This window comes from Rhea pennata, chromosome 3 (assembly GCF_028389875.1).
Source record: "Rhea pennata isolate bPtePen1 chromosome 3, bPtePen1.pri, whole genome shotgun sequence".
NCBI lineage: Eukaryota > Metazoa > Chordata > Aves > Rheiformes > Rheidae > Rhea > Rhea pennata.
In genome coordinates this window covers 53,755,181-53,778,106 of record NC_084665.1, presented here as the reverse complement: position 1 = coordinate 53,778,106, position 22,926 = coordinate 53,755,181, and the positions used below count along the sequence as shown (strand labels likewise).

At 41.1% G+C, this 22,926-nt stretch overlaps 1 protein-coding gene across 1 annotated transcript in view; it reads right to left on the bottom strand.

Annotated features, from left to right (window-relative positions):
- The window catches only part of AGPAT4 (1-acylglycerol-3-phosphate O-acyltransferase 4), an 82,009-nt gene extending 59,351 nt beyond the window's left edge, over nucleotides 1–22,658 (bottom strand). Inside the window, exons 1-2 of the mRNA XM_062573704.1 lie at nucleotides 22,591–22,658; nucleotides 8,112–8,342 (exon numbers count right to left, since the gene is read on the bottom strand). Of these exons, the coding sequence (XP_062429688.1) occupies nucleotides 8,112–8,289 (178 nt within the window). The 5' untranslated portion in view covers nucleotides 8,290–8,342; nucleotides 22,591–22,658. The remainder of the gene's footprint in view (nucleotides 1–8,111; nucleotides 8,343–22,590) is intronic.
- Nucleotides 22,659–22,926: the final 268 nt, after the last annotated feature.

The following is a 22,926-nucleotide window of genomic DNA, read 5'->3' as shown; positions in this document are numbered from 1 at the left end:
TCTCAATGGGGAACTGTAGAGATAACCAGTAGCATTGCGACAAGTACAAACTGAGTACAAAAGCAAGCAGCCAGAAGGTGCTGAGGAAATATTAATAATTCCCACTGTGCTTGGCTTTAATCAAAAGCCAGTAACAAGTTATCTACATCTGTATAACTGAGGCATTCAGAATGACAGAGAACACAAGGTCCTGCACTACAGGCATGCCAGCAAGTCATGGCAAAGGACGATTTTATTTGAAACAAAGAATTATCTATTTGTCAGTTAAGAACAGGAGATGATTCCTACTCCAAAAACAGGACACCTACATATAAAAGCAAAGCAAAATAATATTCTAGTCTTCCTGAGATCTGAGTCCTTTGGAAGACTTCAAAAGGGAGATCAACCATAACAGCAAGTATGACTTAGCACAACGGAACTGTGTGCTGTGAGCATGCTCACGCACACACAGGACCAAGACGCAAAGGTCTGAATCTTAAGGTGGGCTAAGAAGTGCTCTTAAAAGGCATCCACTCATAAAAGCCATAGCAGAGGGACTTTCTCGGGAGAAAGTTCTTGGACAGAGGTTTCTGAGAAATTTCTCTTCAAAATATGCAACCTGAAGCGTGAAGCATGCACAAGGACAGAAGACCTTGGCTGTTCCTCCTGACTAGGTAGCAGCCAAGTCAGCTAAGCAAGACAGACACCTTTCTTACGTGACCTTGTATTCTTTTTCATTCCTTTACACACGTCCATTTATCTCTCAGATTTATTAGTGTCTACTCTGAGTTGACTATTCTGGCTGTCAGGAGTCAATGCCTGTACTTGCATTTCATTTTAATCTGGCCTCAGTTAAGTCTGACTCTAACTAGATAGTAACCAGATGCACCTCTCTCAAGACATGGCAAATCTATAAATCAGGACACACTGTCAAGGACTCTATCTCCCCAGTATACCCTTTACTATATGTAAAGGGCAGCACAATGGTTGCCATTTTCAGCTCACAGGCCAAGCAGAGAACAGATACCAGCATCACGTTGAAAACAAATACTGAGATATTTTATTTATCAATAAATATGCTTTCAGAAAAGGTACAATCCAGAGAATTCTTTTGCAAAACTGTTTACTACTCACATGTTTTGGATGCACAAAAAATAATCCCCCTAAGATTATAAAATTCATATATACACACCACTTAAAAGTGAACACTGGTTTTCCCTCACATTAGTAGAATTATTTAAAAAATGTAAAAGGCAATTTAATTATAGGCATTAATAACACACTGCTATAGAATTCATTATTTGTTGTATATTATTCTTAATCAGAGGAAAACTTCCTGCTGCCCCTACTCTGATGATTTCACTATATCAGATAACACTTTTTCACATTCTATTGTCCTTGCTAGCAATAAAAAGCATGGTCACTCCCTATCACCTTGCTCATTTGTCACTAGATCATTTTTATGATGCAGTGCTAAGTATGCTACTAGATTATTTATAGGAAGGGAAGGCAAAATCAGTTAGAAAATTAGACATCACCATCTGATGGCATATACCGTCTCTTCTCTGTTCCAAGTGTTTTTTATATGAAAGACACTACCATATACAATATAGCCTGGAAAATGTAATTTTCAGAAGGAAAAAAATCAATTCTATTCTTTATTCTAGCAAAAATAGATTTCAGAGAAAGCTAATAATCCATACTATTACACACAGCTCAATGGTCAACACAGATGTCCCGAACTTGCAAGCAGGAAACATCCCTCCTACACAATCTGACATATAAAGCTATACTTTAGATTTGCAGGAAATGTGAGAGGAAACCTAAGGCTATGCCACAAACAGAAGATAAGAGAATAGATTATACATAAATATTCATATAGCCCAAGAGCTGAGAACAAAATAGCAACAGTATCGTGGAGCTCAGTTCAGGCTGTAAAAAACACCTTATTGCCTTGGTAGGTACTTGGGCAACTTACCTACTAAGATTTCTGTGCTGCTCTAACTGTGCTGCCCTCAGTAGCAGAGTTTATTTAGATTAAAACTAATATGGGCATCTGCATATACACAGGCATGTACATAGTACACTTCATCTCTCCAGTCATCCCTACAGAGCAGCTTGAGGGAAACCAAGGAAGGCTAAGGCAATTGGAAGGTTCAAATCAACACTTTCCCTTTGCATGACTATCAAATCTAGGCTCTGATTTATCCTGATATTTGTCGCAAGCTTTGCGTAGTTCTTCCTGAGCCTTAAAGGGATAAATGTCTTGTGTGGCAACAAGATGGCAGAAGTTCACCGGACAAGTAGCAGCACTTGAGAGAAAGTCATCCCATACACAGCACTGAAAACCACCTTGCAGTCAGGCTAAGAAGGCACAATCCAAAGTGCCCTATGAAAGCTCTTTATTGCATCCGTGTTGACAGGCATAACTCACTTTGCATTATAGACAATACACTACAGGATTATATTAAAGACACTGTGGTATACTCTGAACAACAGTAAACTTTACAATAAGGTATTCTGGTGCGCATGCTGTCACTTTAAGAGTATTAGTTGGCTAAGTTTTGTCTTATATGTACACACTGATTCCTTAATTCACCAACTTGGTAAACTGCATTAATTTCATTAATTCTTCTAAATCCTTCTAGAACAAGCAGGAGCTTGTATCTGCCTGGTGAGCAGACCAAAGAGCCTGCTGCTTCTGCACTGCAAAATGGTGACAGAGGGAAGCGGCACAGAAAGGAGAGCGGCTCTGCCTGGCAAAGGCCCTCTTATTTCCCACCCCACCCCTGCCGGCCTACTCAGCTGCACTGGAAGAGGGAATTTGCTTCTCTCTGCCACAGCTTCACCTCGATTCAAACAGCAAGCAAAGCCAAGGGCTCCGCTGAATTCCAGACCGGCAGTGGGCTGCATGCAGGGATCCAAACAAATCTAGAGAGTTACCATGGTCTCGATGCTATCACACTGCCTTATTTGGTCCTGCAATTCTCCCCACTGCAAAGTCTACAGTGTATGTAGAAGGAACTACCTTTACTGCCTTTTAACAGCTGTCTAGGATGACAAATCTAAAACAGTTCTCAATTTCCTCTGGTTTGTTTCTAGAAAGCTCAGTCTTAAGCACAATCAGTTTCCGTCTTGACTTTGCAGCACTCAGTGAGAAGCCATCAGACACATCTCTTTCCATGCAAACAAGGGCCTTCCCCTCAGACATATTTACAAACTGCAACTTGTGTAGTGTAACTTTACCCACAGGTGTAATAAAACCCCTTTCGTAACACAAGAACAGGTATTAGCACCGCTATGAATTATTTATGAAGGCAGATTAGAAACTAAAACAATCGCTTTTAAAACCCCCATGCATCTGCCCACACAATTATGTCACTGTCGGCAGATCTTTTGCTTATGCAGCGCAGAGTTCATCTGGTGCCAGTCAGAGGGAGACCAGTTTTTAATTCACCTTAGGAGCCCAGAGCGGATCACAGCCCTAGGAAAGGCTAATTTCTCCTCTAATTTTTCCTAAGGTGTTAGGTGACAAGTTATCAACCACTGCACCATTCATACGCAAATGCCCACCCACATGAAAACAAGAGGCACCATTAAAGAAGTCATTTGCCTACTATGTGTATGTCTTGTTATCCTATCTCAGCATGCGGCAGAGTTGCATCCTGCACAACCAGCAGGTGCCCAGCATGACTGGCTCACCCCTAAGGTAGCTCTGCACCAGCCTACACAGCATTCAAGCACAAGCTGGTTCAGGACATACAAATCTTTTTCCCACTACCACAGCAAGCTACAAAGCTTTGTATGCAAATTGCAACAGACCCAAGAAGATAACCTTCTCCAGCTACATGTTTGGCCAACTTTACAAGCCAGCACAGAAGAGCTGTTCCTTTTGGTGCTTTGCTGTTGCCAGATTACAGGAAGGAAGCCATATTTTCACCTTTCCCAGTTCTGGTACAGAGAGCATCCACAGGAACCTTGAGGTACTCCACACTAAGTGGAGTATGCTTCCTTCCTGGGCATACATATTGGCTTCTCCATCTTTTCGGAGAGACTGAATATAAGGTGCCCCCTAAACTGTTATTTAAAAATAAAAATTTGATTGCTTGCTTGCCCAACCTATGTTCCAATGCCATCCTCCAAGCATGTTTATTTTTAAAGCTTGTTATTGTTAGCACGTTATTGAGGTTTGAAAAGTGCAATTTCCTTACTAGAACTACACCCTGTAGAGTTTAGTACCTTGGAGAATTTATCAGGGTCGTCATTTTAAGAAAGGGGGATTAACAGAGAGTTGAAGCCAGCCACAAGCAAATGCGCACTTAGAACCAAAAATACTGGCTGAAAATGCTTATCCCAAACATATTTTTTTAAAACTTAAAACACAAAAGCTACGCTTGTCAGAGGGTATGTAATTCTTACTAATCTCTTAGCTTATTTGAAGAACAACATAGACAAAAAACAAATAAGCTTCCCTCTATCGTTCCTTTCAAGTTGCACCTCTACTCTCTGCAGCTCACCATCTGCATTAAAGCTTGAGGCATACAGAGCAAGGATAACTAGAACTGATCATTACCCTGCAGATATTCGTAGAACTGGATAATGACATCAAAACACTATGAGTATATTTGTAGAGAAACATGAAAAGTATCTGAGAGCTATGAAATAATGCAAACCGCAATCTGACAAACAGCTAACAGCTCCCTTGGGAGCAGGAGACTCAAGCTGAACTAGGAGTTCAAGCTGCAATTTGGGAGCATTTCTCCAAGCCAAATTTCATAAAAAGCCTGGACAAGAAATTGCTCATTTATATTTCCTCCTCATGAAACACTGTCAACAGAAAGTTCTCCCAACTCTAATACATAACAAAGTGGTACAGTACAGAAGCCAAACTCAATTCTGTCTGACCAATCTGTGCTTCACAACTGGTTTGTAAAAAGACAACAGCTTCTGGAAACCAACTGTTTAAGGTAACTTGGTGTGTGCAAATACACCCATTTTTTTTCCTTACAATCAAGTTGGTGCTCTAGTCAATCCTTTCCACTGTAACTCAAACTGGGAATCAGTTTTTTGCTTCTTCTCTAACATGCGTCGATGAGCAGAAGTTCAAAGTCTGTGGTGCTAACCTGCTGGGTTGCCAGTACCTACAGTGCGCAGCTCTAGTGTTCTTACTACACTCACGGTGGAGCAGTAGCAGCTGGCACAGCTACACGTCATCAACTACTAAACCATAGCTATTCCATGTAGCCAATCTGTGGTATGAACACCATTACTCAAGCTAGCCTTGATCAAGTGGACAGACAGGCGTACCCAACTCAAGCCAAACTACTGCAATGAAGACAAGTCATTAATTTCAATGGCAGCTTAGCTTCCTATAAGCACTATGACTGCAGACATTGCACAAGGACAATGAGAATATTATATTCCTATATTAGTAAGGAGATGGGAAGAAAAGGGAAGAGAAGAAACCACCACTACTATTTGAAATTCAGAAACCTTTCCCAAAGCAGCATAGTGTCAGAGATTAAATGCTCTCCCCTGATTTTTTGAAATCATTTATCTCCACCTTTGACATCAAAATGAAACTGCGTGAACTTGCAAGATCTAAAGGCAGCTGCTGCTTTCATTCTCCTCTTAGGTTAAACCATGCCTGCTTATTTCACTATTCGGCTGCTCCAGTGATTTATGTTGTGACAGCTGCTCAAAGCAACATGATGCTTATGACCATTTCAAAGTACATGCCTCTTCATATTTTCTAAGGCTAAGTTTCATGGCCTCAAGCTGCAGGAAGAGCTTCTGCGACTTTCAACAGACCTACATATAGATCCAGCTTAAGTTACGTATTAGTCAGAATGGCAAAAGGCATCATCTTACACATATACTTCATAAAAAAAAATCAGTTTTGACTAATTGGTCCACTGTAGTACTTCCAAATACCTTTTGTAATTAAATACCATTTTTCTTTTTCAAATATCAAGCATATAAAGGTGACTCATATCAAATGCTAGCTTACAGATCTTTTCCATAAATCTAAAAAAAAAATATTTAAAACCTAGAGCTAGTTTGTTCTTGAGCATGATTGGGCAAAAAAAATCTCACCTGACCTTTTCCGGTGGAGTCAACACTAAAGACTAGGTCAACAACCCTGAATAAACAGCTATCTGCCCAGTCAAGCACAAGCATGCACTATTACCCACTCTTACTCTGAGGATTGCACTGGCCAGCCCCTGGTATAGACAAGATTAGCTTGAGGGCAGCTAGAAACTCTAAAATGGTTGATGTCTCTGCATTAAATAACCAAAAGCAAGAATGGGGCAGAAAATACTCCATTAAAACAAAAATAAATAACAGTTTTACCTATACATAGGTATTCCTCTGTCCTCACAGAAAATTCTTGTATGCACTAAGCATCTCCTACATATAGCAGCTTTATACATAGACTGTGCAATCAGGCAAAAGGTAAAGACCTGGCCATATTTATGCCACTGTTCATGCACACCAAGGAATGCTACTTGGAAACTCATTACTTCAAGGACATACACACAAACAGCACAAATCAAAGTTTTGAGCATGAACCTCTTCCCTTTAATACAGAAATAATGAAGCCATCACCCTCAATTTATCTGGTCCCATACAACCTGAGACAGCTTTGAACTTTGAGTCAAAGCACAATTAACAAGAGTCTTTGAATAGTTACAAACCAGAGCCATTGATGAGAGAGAAATTATCCCCAGTAGCCTTAATTCAGGAAGTATGGCAGATTTCTCTCTCACTTTCTCCTCAAAAGTTAATTAACAACGTTAATAATGCTTTCTTTCCCTTTTCAGGGGACAGAAAACCTGAGAGAAATCATTTTGCTTCATTTCTGCCACACAACCTTTAAATATTTTGTTGGAGGGCTGTTTTCCTCAGCATAAAACTATTCCTAACTCTCAGCACTGACTGTGACACAAATAATCTCTAGCTAGTAACTTTTGTGGGCCTCAAAAGGCAAACACCTTGCAAGAAATTTGTTTTCAGAAACGACTTTTCAGTTTCAGAAAGGCCAAGTGTATCTGGAACACTGACACATTTAACAGCATACACACAGCTGCTGAACACAGGTACATTACTTTTTCAGAGCTTCTGGGGGATACCGCTCTGCTACTAGCTGAGAGCAATTATATGGAAGTCAGAAGTTGCACTAGAATAAATCAGTGATGAAACTGCACTCAGAGTAGTTTGGAAAATATAAGCAGACCTATATTATCAAGGAACTTACATATGCTTTATAATCTTTTGCTGACAGATACCGAAGCTACTAATCTTCTACTAAATGAGAAGAAATGAATTAATCTACGTCCCACCTGCTGGAATTACCTGTGTAGTCAAGTATCAAAGGACTGTCATGTCTTCCGTCAGTTATAAAGATCTGGACTTTCTACAGGTAACATTCTGATTATCTGGGGGACAGACTGGGATAACTGAAGCTCCTTCTTGCAGTGTTTACAGGCTACATGCTGTATTCCGTACTATAGATGTGTCTACAGCGTGCTTATACTGCATTCATAAAGATGCAGTTTAAGGTCTGAAATGCCTACTCAAAAAAATAATAGTTTATAACTGTCTTGAGAAAGTAGTATATTGAATCAATCTTTTTCTGTTTTTACTACGGTTATTCCCAAGCCCTGACCAGTATTCACATGGGAACACTTACCAAGATCAAAACCAAAATCATGCATGATAAAAACATTTGTAAAATTATTCCAAGTGACTTGTTAACATTATAAGCTTACAGATACTGCACTTCTCCAAGTTTAGCAATTCTCTGGTCAGTGTTTCTCATTTGGCTTAATGTAGCATGATGGACAGCCAAAAGAGAGGCAGCCTTTTTTCACCATCCCACATAAGCAAGTATCAGAGTGTGAAAGAGCAAAAAATTTCAGCAGAACAGCACATTTCAACAATGCATTCACCTCCTCGCACAAATGTGACTGTTGTAGGAAGTAGCAATGATCTTCACATAAATTAACCTCACATCTGTTTCAGAACTTTTCTGACAACTCCCTCCACACAAAACAGGAAAACAGCTTTTTTTAAAAAAAATAAAAAGGAGAAAATAAAAAAAGAAAAGGAAAAGAAAAAAGCAATCTTACGGCTTGAAATGCAGTAAGCCAGCCTGCAGTTGATCCTCCTGAATAGTTGCTTGTTGATTGGCCAAAGTATAAGTGTAAAGAGTTGAATGAAGTTAATGATCAGTCCTGACACTATAAATATGTAGCAGATCAGAAGATGGAAAATGAATTGAGACTTCAGAAAGCCAGCGATGTCCATGATTTGCTGAGAAAGCAAGAGGGTACCGTCAGACCCAAAATTCAGAAGACAACCTGCAAAACCAAATAGTATCAGCTGTTACAAAATACATTCTTTTTAAACAGACTGTTAATACAGACTAGCTGCTTTCTACTTAAACATCTGAATGAAACTTAACTTTAAGGAAAAGGTTTGATTCCAATACCTGCAAGAGTAAGCATGGAAAGATAATGCCATATTTCTAAATCAATTTACATTTGGCTTTGAAAATAATTTTTCACTTTCCAATTCTAATTCAGCAAAACACATGGGCATTTTACTCCATTCCATGCACTACAATACTCCTCTATCAGGTCTTTACTGACAAAATACAAGCAAAACAATCCACTTATTTTTGATTTGAACAGCCTGTACTTCATAAGAAATACACTGCGGTCTCTGCCATCTTCAAGAGTAGGTCTAAAATTCATAGCCTTACAAGTATACAGTTTTAACAAAGGTTCCCTAAGTATTTTTCTGAAAGCATTAGTGATGCCTTATGCAAAGATCTGTGAAACCTTAGGAACACGTACCACACCCATTTAGGAACACTTTTTTTTTTTTTTATTACAGTCCAATTCCCTCTCCTCATTGCTACCTATATATGTTAGATCTAAACGATATTTCCTATGCAAGATTTCATAAAACTCCCATAAACTGCAGACCACAGAATACCTTCCCTGCCACTATATACAACCTCTTGCTTGAGATTCTGGACAACTTCCAAAACTGTGTTGGGCGACATTCTCAAAAAGCCATTTCCAATTTTTACTCCAATCAAGACCAACTTATTTACTGACAGGTACCTTTACCAAAAGATAAAGGCAAATATACAACTTAAAAAAAATCAGCAAACAGTATCTTGGTCTTTTGTGTGTATAAACAAGCAAAATAAATTTGCCTAATGACTGATATTGTCAGATTTCTGTTCAACCTTTTCCAGGACAGAGTAGTAATCTCGAAAGATCAGCTACAGTTGCACAGAAATAGCGGGGAAAAAAAGCTTGGTTTGACCCACTGACTTCAGTGAAGCCCAACGCAAGTTCTTCAACACACTCCGGTTTTTAAACTAAGAAACAAGAAAACAGAAAACCTCATTCAGCTATGTTCATGGGTTCACCTTTCCTCAGTACATTCCACCTCCACTCAAGAAAGGTTTGACATAGCCACATATCTACTTTAGTAAATGGAGAAGTAACTAATTTGAGGCACATGAATAGCTCTATTGCTTTTAAATAGTATTCCTCAACACGCTTGAAGTTTGATATGCAAGATCTAAAAGACTCCAGAGCAAGGGAAGTTCAGACATTTTCAGCCACATTGCAGAAGAGAATATCAAGTTATTTCAGTCTCAAGCAATTGTAGAAACATAGTCCTGTGTACATTCACTTCATTCTTCTCTATATAAAATAAATCAAGCTTTAGAGCATTACATCAGAGGTTGTACTTTCGTCTATGGGCTGCCCCAGTTCTCCTCTCAAACCAAGCGGTAGCAGCAGCCCTTTAAATCTAGCTTTAATAGCTTGTTCCCTAGTTACATCCAAACACTAGTTGATTTTGGCTTGAGAATAAAAGCTTGACTAAGCACAACGCACAAAATTTGTTCAGTTGTTCCATGCAATTCTGTCAGTTAGACCCCATAAGCCCAGAAAGGAAATACTGAGAGCAGCGCTAACTCATGACCCAGCCGTTTTCCAGAACGACTCCTCTCGGAAGCTTCTGTGAAAAGTTTTACTTAAGAAAGGCCCTGCTCATTTTTGGAAATGACCAGTCCAGTCTTAGCAGCTGACAGTCCAGAGGACACTGCCTATCGCATACCATTACCATACTGAACTCCCCTCCATACCCACCACTGCTAGTCAGATTGTTAAGAGAAAACATTAACGCAAGCTCTCAGCAAACGAAACTAAAACATTTTGAATTTGGCAAACAGGAGGTGATGCTACACTGTTCCATTCCTAAGCTACTTCTCCTTTTGAGCAGTAGGAGAATTTGCCTAAGGAGAAAGTCCTGAGTTTTTTTTTTTTTTTTTTTAATTGCTTTTGGGTTTTTTGGGGGTTTTTTTGTTTGTTTTGTTTGTTTTACTGCCCTTGCTGACTATGCTTACCACAAATTGCTGCAAAGTGATAGGAAGTTATTCAGTCAGGTATTCAGCCACAAGGATGGAAAAAAAAGTAAAAAGGAGAATCTGTATTCTTGGATGATTTATGTTAGTGTTTATGGCAATTCCAAGCCTATTATTAGTAGATAAAATGTGTTCTTTGTGTATCACAGCCTTTGTCCTCTGTATCTTGCTGTACTATTCAGTACCAAAGCAGACACCAATCTGTAGCACAGAATCACACAACAGGCCTGTGTTCACTGTAGTAACGACTGTCATTATACTTGTACAAAGCTTTTCCAGCTTTAACCAACCATTCTATGAAAGACACACTTCTGAAGGTGGCACACAATTTATTAGCATGGGTTTTGCCCAAAGGCTTAGTTTTTATTGAAAGCTAAGTAGAAGGAGACAGGTTCTCTAGTAGGAATCACTGTAATGACTCATGCCACAGCCCTCTATCTCACACTCTCAAGACAGAACCAAACACTTGAAAAATATAAAAGGTAAAACCAAGATTCAGGTAAATTTACAGTAAAAGATACAGGATTTCACTTCTCTAATTCAGCCTGTTTTACTTCATCAAATAGCAGGGGTTAGATCACCTATTTAAGAGCTAGACAACAGATTGGAAGCAACCAGAGGCTTGTAAGTGGATGGAAAAGACTGTATCGTACTTGAAACCCCAGTGATTAGATTTATCCTATTTATCCTTGGTTAAAACTGATTAAGAGCTTCTTGTGCTAGCCATCTTGTTTAATTCCATGTCATGGAATCACTCTAACGTAATTCCCAAAGATTAGTAGGGATCAAAAAACACCCACGAAATAAAACGAAAGCAGTCTACTTATAGCGGAGATCCGAAAATTCACTAGTGGAGATAATTAACAAAAATCTACCGTAGTAAGCAATTGATCAAAAGATTTTGATGGGGGAAGAACTAATGTTAGTTCACCAATTCATTTTTTCCACTGTAACAGTAGTTGTAAATTAAAATATTACATTTATGTGCAGCATTTATTACACACTGGATCTCTAAAACAAAACTTTAGAGGATTAAAATAAGCATTGGTGAGATAACCCTGATAAAGCATAATGCAATTATTACTGAATTTACAATTTGATGAAGCCACAGTGGGATGTTTGAAAGCAATTTCTTCCTTGCTTTCATATCTCAGTCATAAGATTTTCAATTCTGTAAAGCTTCTATGACCTGTTTCAAAGGCAAACTAAATCTAGTTAAGCAGTACCACTGAAATGTATCTAATTAGTGACAGAAGTTGCATGTGAAAGGAACGAGATATTGCTTATAGGAACAAGGGCAACTGCTAGAGAGATTAACTTTCTCTTCTGATTAAATGAAAGTTATTTTCCCTGCAAGATTTGCAACCCAAACACTGCATACAGTGTGCTAGTTTGGTATGTGGTTTCTCATTCTTAAAAGATTTTTTTCTTTTTTAATATGATAGTGATTGGACTGTTTCTGCTATCCAAACTCCAAGAAATGCAGCTTACTCTTGGCACAGGCTACAAGACAGTAGAAATTTATTTTCAAGAACCATTTTAGGGCTAATGAAAATAGCGTAAAAGCATGCTTTTCAAGAGTTCATAGAAACTTTTCCCACTTGCTGTGTGTCTTACTAAAGCTCCTCATGGGTAATATCAACATAACATTGGTTTAAGTGATAAAAGGATCAGGTCTTTAATTCTTAATCTACGATGCTGGTTTAATAAATTACAATCATTTCCTTACAGATGATGACTGAAAATTACAGCAACCTTTTGAAAACAAATGGAGCAATCGATGCATTTTCTGAAAAGCTATTAAGATCGGAGAGCAGCCAAGAATCTTGCTTCTATCAAACACCCCTTAAAATGAATTAGGGGAAAACGGCCAGATCATCAAAAATAGATAGGTACTTTCTTTGATAACTGTTTTCCTTGGGATGTAAAACAAAAGTACTGAACCTCAACTGTCTGTCAGGGGAACAACTCAACATGCACCTATCCATGTGACTAAGAGGTCACAGGATCAGGCTGAAAAGCAGACTCCCTGACTATTCACTTCATCCTCTTTCTTGCTCAAATTTTACTCTTCAGCAAGATTCGCTATCTTTTCTACACAAACTGCTCCAAAGATTTCCTTCTACTTAGAAGAACTGACCAAGAGGACACAGAAAAAGCAACATTACAGTGGTGTTATGCAGGGGCAAACAACTCTCTTTGGGTAGAGGCTGCTGCCAATTAATAAGAGTATTTTGTATGTAAAAGTCCATACAAGATTTGAGGCTATAACTAGGGATCTCCTAAACAAGACTTTTACGGAAAGCATAAGAATGAGGCACAAAACTATTACCCACCTTGTCCGAAATTAATGTAGTAAATAGAGTCCTTGGAAAGCCGAACGGAGTAGGGTATCTGACAGCTTCTGGGCTAACCTAATGCTGTCCATACATGCAGTTGCAAGTATGCACTTGCCTCATGCGGAGGCAAGACAGCATTTTAACAGTTTATTTTCATCAAAGCATATGTTTCAAGTTTATGCAAAGGTTTCTGTTCATGCTTACCATTTAATAAAGCACCAATGTTTAAATGTTTTGCTGAAAGTCAACAACAGCGAAGCATATGATGTGATGTTGATGCCCATTCTTGTACTTTTATTGTCCAAACTAGCTTCTTGGATGGAAGAGTTAAAGACAAAGACAATGATAACACACTAAGGCTAGATTATAGCAGTTTCAGTATTGCCTTTGAAAGAAATTTGGTTGCCATTAGAACAACACAGGAAATCATATTACATTTCATATCAGAGAGTTCATTTTAACAATGAAGCTGCTATATGTAAGATACAGCTACAAGGCAATTTACAGCAAGTCCTTGTGTTCTGTTCTTCCTGTTGGTGGGTGTCAAAGGACAAGTTAGGCTGTGCGCATGCACTTATAACCCTTCAAGGAGAATATATCTGTAGATGCCACAAAAAAGACAGACAGACACACAGACAGAAATATTAATTGTCCTTTTGCCTTGCGCTTAATTAGGGTTTGAATCACTTACTGCCCAAAGGCACATACCAAATGCACAGAGGCATTAGCTCCTCAGGAAAGTATGAAATCAGGGGAGCATTTGAGCATATCTTAGGTCTTTTCCCCAGAGTTAAGGGAAAGTTAAGAATGTTTTGAGGGCTATCCTGAGAAGTCATGCATTCCTGAACTGTGTATTTTGTAACATAATGAACTGCAAAGGAAAGATTAGTTAGTTTAGCTAGTGCAAAGATATTCCAAAGAAGAAAAAACTTCATCTACCAGCAAGCTTTAAGATTCCCAATTTACAGAGTTCCTATAAAACTGGATTTTTTATTTATATTTGTCACAGAGATAATTAGTATAACAGAAAACAAAGGGAAGAAAAAGAAAAGTTTTTGAAATGGTTAGCGTAAACTATTGCTCTTCTCCACCCCACCCTCCCTTGTGCCATGACCTAATGTCAGAGAAAGACAGCTATGCAAGCTCTTCATTTCTGCCAGGACATTAGCTCTCTGTCCACACATGCACACTATCTGCTGGTACAACACACAGCATAGTTGATGTTTGCCCTCACACTCTCAGTGCTCATCCTCTTACCATGTAGAAAGGAAAGCATTTATTCAGCAAAGGAAGGGGAATGATGGCAGCCTGGGAGAAATGTGCAAAGTCCAGGGGAGAGAAGGAAAAGACTGACAGTTGCTGCCCAAGTTCTAAAGAAGACTATTTCATGCTTCATCCAGAAGCCTGAAATATTCTGGGGGAAGAAGGAAGCTAAAGAGAGAAACCTTACGGAGCTGGGTTTAAATGCTGGCAACACAGAACTCCTGGAGGTGTAGCATTTTGGGACTGCAGGGCCAGCAGAGCTTGATGCTGAGGAAAGTATTTATTTGATGAGGATAAATGCCTTCAGGAGCACTTCTGTTTCAAGCTCCTGCAGAGATCCTCAGAAGATGTGACTGAGTGAAACTCACTGGGCACATGAGGTGCAGAACATGTAGTTTACAAAGACAGCAGTGGAAAGCAAGTTGCTTCTTTCCAGCAAGCCAAGAACTGCTCTTCAGCAGTTTCCTGCCTAACTTTCTGCCTTTTAATATAGTAAAATAAATATATTTCTCCAAAGCATAATTGACTGCAATTTGCTTGGGGAAAATAAAACAAAGAGCTACATTAAGATATTTAATACCTGAAGGATTCTGAGATCAGTCCCTGTTCTGGGAATCACAGACTGCCTTTCTTTTTTTCTTTATCTGGGTCCATCAATCTACCAAGTTACTTGTGCTGCCAAAAAGGGCAATGTAACAGAAACAAGCCAAAAATTAGGGGTTTGGTGGGGGAGCAAGACTGAACAGCAAACAACAACCTGCATCATGGTATTTACCCAGCATCAATGATTCACATCACTACAGTTGAACACCTCTGCACTAGATATTTCAGAAGCAGATTCAACACAGGAGTAGCTACTGCATTTCTTACAGAACAGCCAGAAGAAGGGGAGGGAGGGGAGCAGGGGGGCAAATGAAGGACCATAGAGGAGCCGGCACCAAAAAGGAAGGAGAAAAAAAAACAAAAAAAAACCCCAGCCCTGTTCTTTGAGGTTGGGTTGGTTGTTTTTTGTAAGGTGTTTATTTTTAAACTGTGCTCCGAGTTCAAACATTCTCTAGATGAGCACTAGGATCTCCAGAGGTCCCTTCCAACCTTACCATTCTATGATTCTATGATTCAGAAAGGAGGCTTCTCCTATAAAGACTCATAGTTCTGCTTGCCAAACACTCATTGCTCTTACCTTGTTTTAGAGAATTTTAAATTCAATTCACAACAACATAAAGAGTCAGCATAAGGTTAGGAACTGCCTATACTCTCAAAAGGCAAAATACTTCCCCTGCATCAAAACGAGCTTTAGCTGTGAAGCACCAGGGAAATATGGGCCACATGATTAGTTTAAAGCTTTAAATATTTAATATTTCAATTATTATCCATAATGAATTAGTTATAAAGTTAAACTACAAGCTATCACCCTCTAACTCCAAGTCAGCAACAGACAGCTTTCTACACCACTAACACATGTAAGCACTTTCATCCAGGCAGGAAGCTCCACATCCACTAAACAGAATTAGCAGCACGGACAAGACAATTCATATATGCAAGATCCAACCCTTTATGGATAGGAGTAGAAACAGTATGGACTTTTAATAATTCTTCCTGGATTTACCCATGCCCTTTCATCTGAAAGCCTCACAAGATCTGCCTTGCTATGCTCACCCTACACACCAGGAACTCCTGTAAAAGCTGTTACATAACTCACTACAGTCATGTGGCAAATTGATGGCAGAGCCAACTCCAGACCCAAGATCTGCCAATTCCCTAGGCTACAGCTTTCAAGACAAAATGGTACTTTTTCAGCCTCCTTTATTTGCTTGCTTGCCTACACTCAAGTTTCCTTTGCAAGAGCTTCTGAGGGGCCAGGTGCATGAAACAGGGAAGGAAAGGGCGCATCCCACCAGCCTGCGATCCGAAGTGGCAGCATGTGGTGTAGCAAGTAGAAGTGCATGAGGTAGGTCAAACGTGTCTGTACGCACAGGTCTAATGAACTAGTTTTCCCTTCCTTTCCACACTCCTCAAGAAATAAATATTAAAGTTGAAATAAAGATGAAGTTGTCAGCACTAGGAGGAGGATACTTTATTTTCCTTGAGCTGTTTGCTTAAGTTGTGTTCATCAGTATTCTCCCATAAAATGACCTTTTCATACTTTTCTGGAATTGAGACATACATTTTAGTAACATTGGGCAGCCTCTTCGAGTCTCTTGCCAGAAGTCTAATTCCTAACCTTTGTAGCTTTGTTCATTAAAGAAAGATCAGAATGCACAGTTAATGAACAAGATAGGATTTGTGCTGGCAAATGCAATTTTAATCCAGAGGAAGGCAGAGATAGGGTGTAAATCACTGATTGGAGAAAAACATTATGGCACCAGTACCATCTGTTTACAAGTGTGACTTCCTACAAACACGTAATCTGATGGTGGAAGTCCTCTACTGTCCCCAAAACAGTAGAGATACTTTCAACATCGTGTCTCCCTCAGAGTACCTTTATGGCCTGCTGGACACATCAGCGTTCTCGGCCTCGGTAGACCTGAGCTCTGCTGACAGTTCTGCCACAGACGCGCGGGGCAGGCACATGGGACAGGCCACTGCCCCCATGCTTCCTGACCTTGGGGAAAGGCAGGAACCTCACTGACCTCTTCTGTGAGGGGGGTGGGAAGGCTTCCAGTACAAAGCACAAGGCATTACCAGCAGTGCTGAAACGAAGCCTGCCATTCACCTGATTACAAGTCCAAATGAATTGTTAATTTTTCAATCTCTGAAGATGGTAGGTTTGAACGGCCATCTCCTTGCACTAGGTCATTTTCATATTTTTAATTAATATAAAATAGTTCATTAGTACGCTTTACAAATATTAATGAATGTTGAACAAAAAAAGATTATTTGAATCAGTTTTTTTAACCTTCAAGTATTAATTTAATTTGACTGTATTCAAGCATATGACCTTGAAGATGATGAATTACCTGAACTTATCCTCTCTGCAAATCACATACAAATAAATTAAAACCACAATGCACATGCACAATGCAGATCACATCAAGACAGGGATATACAGGAAATAAGTTATTTTCTAGTGAAAGAAGCATTAAAAAATATATATAATGAATGAGTATTAAACTGAAAGATGATTGCTGTAGGGAAGCTTCCAGCCTTATTATTCAAAGAAAACCAACTTCTGCCTTAGAAAAGTGACACTCAACATTTAGAAAAGCTGAGATTTAGCTGGCACAATCACAAAAAAAAAAAAATAAGATCCTCACCTCAGTGAAGGGCTCAGCTGTGCCCACACAAAAATAATTAGACAGTCAGATGCAAGGTAGGAATCTAAATAAACACTGGTAACTGATTTACCCCAAATCAGCTGTCATTATATTCCCTATCAGTTTTCACTCACCTCTGCTTCAAGTGCTTAAGAATCATTTTGCTACATCGTGAATTCAGAACACCTCCCCCCTCCCCATCCCAACAAACTGAATAGAAGTCTTTAGCACTGACACTGGTTTTGTCAGGTCCAACAATAAAAGCTCTGAATCCAAAAGAAATCTTTCAATAAGATTCAATGTCCCTCTTTGTTTGGAAAACATCATTCCTCAAAAACAGCCCAATGTGATAAAACTAATCAATGCACTTGTACTCTCACGATCTAAAGCAAGGGCTAGGTCAAAGCCATCTGAATCTTCCAGCAAAATCATTCAGAGGTAGCTCAATCCAACAACATTTGCTTTACTGGAAGGCAGGTGTGCAAAAACATTATGGTTCCTAAACACGTTGGTAAGAGTCCAGCATGATTTTTATAAATCTTGTTCTAAAGTAATTAAGCATCAGAGACAGAAACACCTGGCTGGATTTCCTAAAACAGCTCAGTCCATCTTTAGGTGTCTAACACGATTAAAGAGTCTGGCTTTGAGCATTTTTCCACTAACTTCAAGAAAATTTGGGACAGCCTTACAAGGCTCAAATTCAGAATGAAACTCTCCTCTGTTGCCACCTCTGATGAAATGCAGTATTATGCACACTCTCATAGGTCTAGGTCTGTAAAAACTAGACAAAGTGACACACTGATGGCCCACTGCGTTTTAGGATAGCAGTTTCCTAGCTATTTTTCTGCTTAATTATAGATCTACTGTGCCCCTACCACTGTTGTGCAATAGGAAAGAATGGCTTTTTTCTATTACTTTGATCTCCTAGATACTTAAAGTATCTTTGCCTGTTGTCAGAAGACAGTGGTATCCCTGCTGCCCACTATCTGCAGAATTGGCCACATGGATGTTATTGCATTTTTTTTTGTAACTTTCACTTAATACTAGATCAAGGGGAAAAAAATGGTGTTTATGCAGTTTGGTAAGTGTAAGTTTCATCACCATATAAAAATATCCTCAGAACCATAAAAGAAACTAAAGCTAGCCTTGTTGATCCTCAACAAATCACCTGCAGCTTGAAGGGGAAAAGTTTTGATTGTGTTTCAAATGCAAACGTACCCCAGTGCACACAGTATGTTTCCAGGTAGTCTAGAGTGCAAAGAATTAACTATGAAATGTTTTTTTCTAAAGTTCTGAAAAGCACACATACTAAGAAGCAAACTGCAATGTATGAAGAAAGGGATGATGTGGACAAAAGGGGCAGAAGCAGGACATAAGTTCACTCTCAAACAGTAGTTCTCCTTTGAAGTGGAATAAATATCAGGTGCAATTTCTACTCATAGATTTTTCCCTGATGTTTTCTTTCCTATTTTAACAACAGGTTTTAAGTCAGGTCTTCCCCTTTTTACCATCAAGTGCGAAAGCTGGCATAATCTGGCAACCAAATCTGTATGGGCAGACCTTTGCATTCATCTGGAATCTACTGCAAAAATGTAACTCAAATTTAACTTTCGTGATCAGATTAAAAGCAGATTTAGCATGTCAGCTATTTGTCAGACGTTAATCAGCAATGATGCATGCATGGGAGATCAGTTTGCCAGTCTCTGCCTGTGGCTCTTAACCTTCTGGCAAGTAATACCTCTCTCAGTAACCTCTACCTCTGATAACTACAAAGATTTTCCTTTTTTTCCAGCCTAGAAATTGCCTTCTCTGTTCCTGTTACTTATGCTACAGCAAGAACCTCATGCGAAGTCAGCCCACTATGCAAGCAGTAGAAAATGACTTCAGCACTAAGCTCCTCATGACAGAGTACAAGACAGAGAAGAGCTGAAGGTGAAAGCAGAGGTGTAGAAATAAAGAGACTAAGTTCAAAAATGACCAACAGACCACTACTTGCAAGACTATAACTCAGCTGCCTCCCAACTGTTGGCTCACTGTTTGTTAGACTGCTTTGCCCACTTTCTAATACATGGTTTGTGCTCCTTTTCAGGAAATCCACTACAGTCGCTATCTTTTTTCTTGCACCGCTCAAGAGGGGTCACTACAGAACCTTCATCCTGGCCACAACTCACAATTCTCCTCATTAACTTCCATATCCTCTTTCCTTGACCCTACCACATTTCTCCTCTGAAACACGGTAGGAGGAAGGGGAAAAGCAGTAAGAAAATGAAATGAGTCAGCAATTTCTGAGAAGCATGAGAGTATTAGTCAGAGATGATCACAGCAATCACCACACAGTACGATGCAAATGAACTTAAGACCACCAAACAACAGATTGGTGGATAAACCCTCCCAGGCCCCTGAAGCAGAATCGCTGGGGAAAGCCACCCCTCATCTAAGCACTTTGGGGAAAAAAGTACACCTGCTGCTCAGCACTAGTACTACACCGCATAAGCTAAGCCTAATCAAATAAACACCTGAGGAGACAGATGCCCTGGTTCTACTAAGTTCTTTCTAGTGAAGGAGGCCCACTGCTGCAGAAGCCGCTGCTAGCTAAGCACATGCATGACATAAGTGCCTTGCAGCCCTCTTGTTCATCTGGTCCCTCATCAGGGAAAGAGATAGGAATAGTAATGTCATTAGTTAGGGAAGTGTTCTCCCACATTAAGCAGTGAACACATGGCTTTCTAGAATTTAAAACCAAATTGTTATAACAAGTTCTGTAAGGGATGCATGTGCAACATAAACACTGCATTGAAGAGATTTCAAGGAGAATTATTCTCAGATTCCATCTTCCAGCAATAAAATCAGGTTATATGACAGAAAACAATAAACTACCTCTTTTCAGCAGGGCACAACAGAGCTATGGGATTTCATCCATCAGTTGGTTAGAGTGTGGCACTAATAATGCCAAGGTTGTGGGTTCAATCCCTGTATGGGCCACTCGTTTGAGGGTTGGACTAGATGATCTCCAGAGGTCCCTTCCAACCTTAACAATTCTGTGATTCTGTGGCTTGCAGCAGATCCTATCTCCTGCAGAGAAACTCTTCTCCTTTTTAACAAAGAACTGTAAACAATTCACAACCGTCACTCCAGGGAAGAACATCTCTCTTCAGAGAGAAGACAAACACTGCTTTAGTGCCTCAGGTTTTTGGATGAACAGAGCAGGACTTAGCAGGAGAGGAACAAAATCTCCCCACCAAACTAGGCATCAAGAAATACAGCTAGTTACTGTGCGGCCTGGGCACACTAACTCTGCTCTGTGACTCAGGGCAAGCACTAACCTCTGTGCAGCTTCTCCACTCCTAAACACAATACTTAGAGCTTCTTGTGAAACACTTACTAGAATATATTATTTAAGTGCTTAGCAACAACACAGCCAAACTTTGCTTAAGAGTAACCGTCATCCATCTGCTGCTTAGAATACCTCCTCTGTTCGTTGACGGCTTTGCAATGTATTCTTCCACCTGAATCTTGGCCCTCTGTCTTCCATAAAATGTTGTTACAGTTTCATCTTTAGGTACAGCTCATTCAGGCCTTGTTAGGCAGGACGTTAATAGGAAAAAGCAAAGCTACACAAAACATTTATACAAATTCCCAAAATGATTCAAAATGCATCTTCCTTTAAAGTATAGCTAAAGTATTATGAAAAACACATCAATAGAAAATACAAGGAGCTAGAGAAAGTTACTAGGCAGTAAACTAAAGCGAAAAGTTCACAGCACAGCAACTCTTCCAGTGACCCATGCAGTCAATCTTTATACAAAGGTAGTCCTAGCATATACTAAAAAGCTTGCTGTATGTTGAAAGCAATCTTATTATTCACTGAATATATTAGTGAAGAACAGTTAGCATGCTACAAATCAGAGCGCAGGCTGTTCTGCAACAGTTTCCCTACATTGCCACTCCACCAGCTTTTAAATCTTTTGCAGCTCACTCTCACTTAACAGTGATAATCAATACCAGTTGAGGCTATGATCACCTGATACAACTTCCTGGGCCTTTTTTTTTTTTTTTTAGTTTTTTTTTTTTAGTTTTTTTTTTTAGTTTTTTTTTTTAGTTTCTCACATCTTTCTACCACTTGAAACAGATTTTCAGCTTTCATGCAGCTGCAAGGCTACTCTCCCATACAAGTACTGGTGTAAGGTACACCACTCTTAGAGGTATGTGCATGGTACTGAAACACTTACAGCTCTTAGAAATGCATAACAGAGAGATAAGGACCAAAAGTCTCTACATGACGTTGTTCAAGCAGTAGAAGACTCTTCTTTTTGTTGCCCTTTTAGCTCTAAAAGTGAGCGCTCACTTGTTGGAATAAATTCTGTAAAGGACACTTAAGCAATACCCTACAGTTCTCTCTGCACCAAACTGTATCAGTCAAAATACCTTACATCCGATTTGCGTCTATCACTTAATGCGGCTCGAATGCCTTTATTTTACAGACACAAGAAAAGCAGAGCTCCGACAACTCGGGAGCGGATCGCCAGGGAGGCGGCCTGCCCGTCTCCTCCTCCCAGCCAGCGCTCCTGTCGTCTCGGCTCAGGGACTTGCGGGTGCTGTGGAAAAACAAGCACGCTACCTGTGCCTGTACACTCACAGGTTTCCGACGTGTGTGTGTGTGGGGGGGACACAAAACAAACTGAAATCAGTTATTGGGGCCCGTCACGCCCTCGGGTACAGCAAACGCACTCGGGGAAGAAAGACGCTGCACACAGCCCATCACACACGTCTGTTTCCACGGCAACGCCGCCCGCCCCCTCCCCCTGTCGCCACCAGCCTCCCCGCTTGCGAGAGGAGAAAACCACAGTCAGAGCCGGGGAGGGAGGGGGGCACGGCGGCCGCACGCTCGGCCCAGCCGCCCTCTCCCCACGCGAGAAGGCAGCGCGCGTGGGGCAAGGCCCCTGATATTGCTGCCGTTTCCATGGAAACGCCGGGGCGAGGCGGCATGGAAAGGGAGGGGGAGCCGGAGCGCGGCCGCCGCGCGAAGGCGGCCCCCACGGGGCAGGAAGGTTCTCGTCGCCCGCAGGTGGGGCGAGGCGGCGGCGGGGCGCCGCCCGGCTGGGGCAGGGACGCACCGCCCGGCGGCGGAGGCGCCGCAGCCCGGCGCGCTCCCACCCGCCGCGGTGCGGGCGGAGGGACCGTTGTTTCGGGTTCCTAGTTTTTATTAGCGTTGTTGTTATTTCAACCCGCGAGCCGAGCCGGCTCGGGAGCGCCGCCCCCTCGCCTGAAAAGTTGCCTGGAAGTGAGGGGCAAGAGCACGTACCTGGCGCCCGCCAGGCCGGGGCATGTGCGCCGCGCCGGGGCAGCGGGGCGGCAGCCGAGCCGAGCCGAGCTGAGCCGAGCCTCCCCAACTGCCACTAGTTTGCACGCGCCGGGAGGCGGCCGGCACGGGCGGGGCCGCTAGGCTCCACCCGCCGGGCGGCTCCTGGCGGAGAAGGGCGCCCCTCGCCTGGCGGCCCTCCCCGCCGCCATGTCACTTCCTCCCGGGGCGGCGGGAAGGGGGCGCGCCGCCATGCCCGCCCCTCTCATTGAGGCGGCGGGGCGCCCGGGGGCTGCCGGCGGCGGGGCCGGGCCAAGCCCGCCCCGTCCCTAGCAGGGG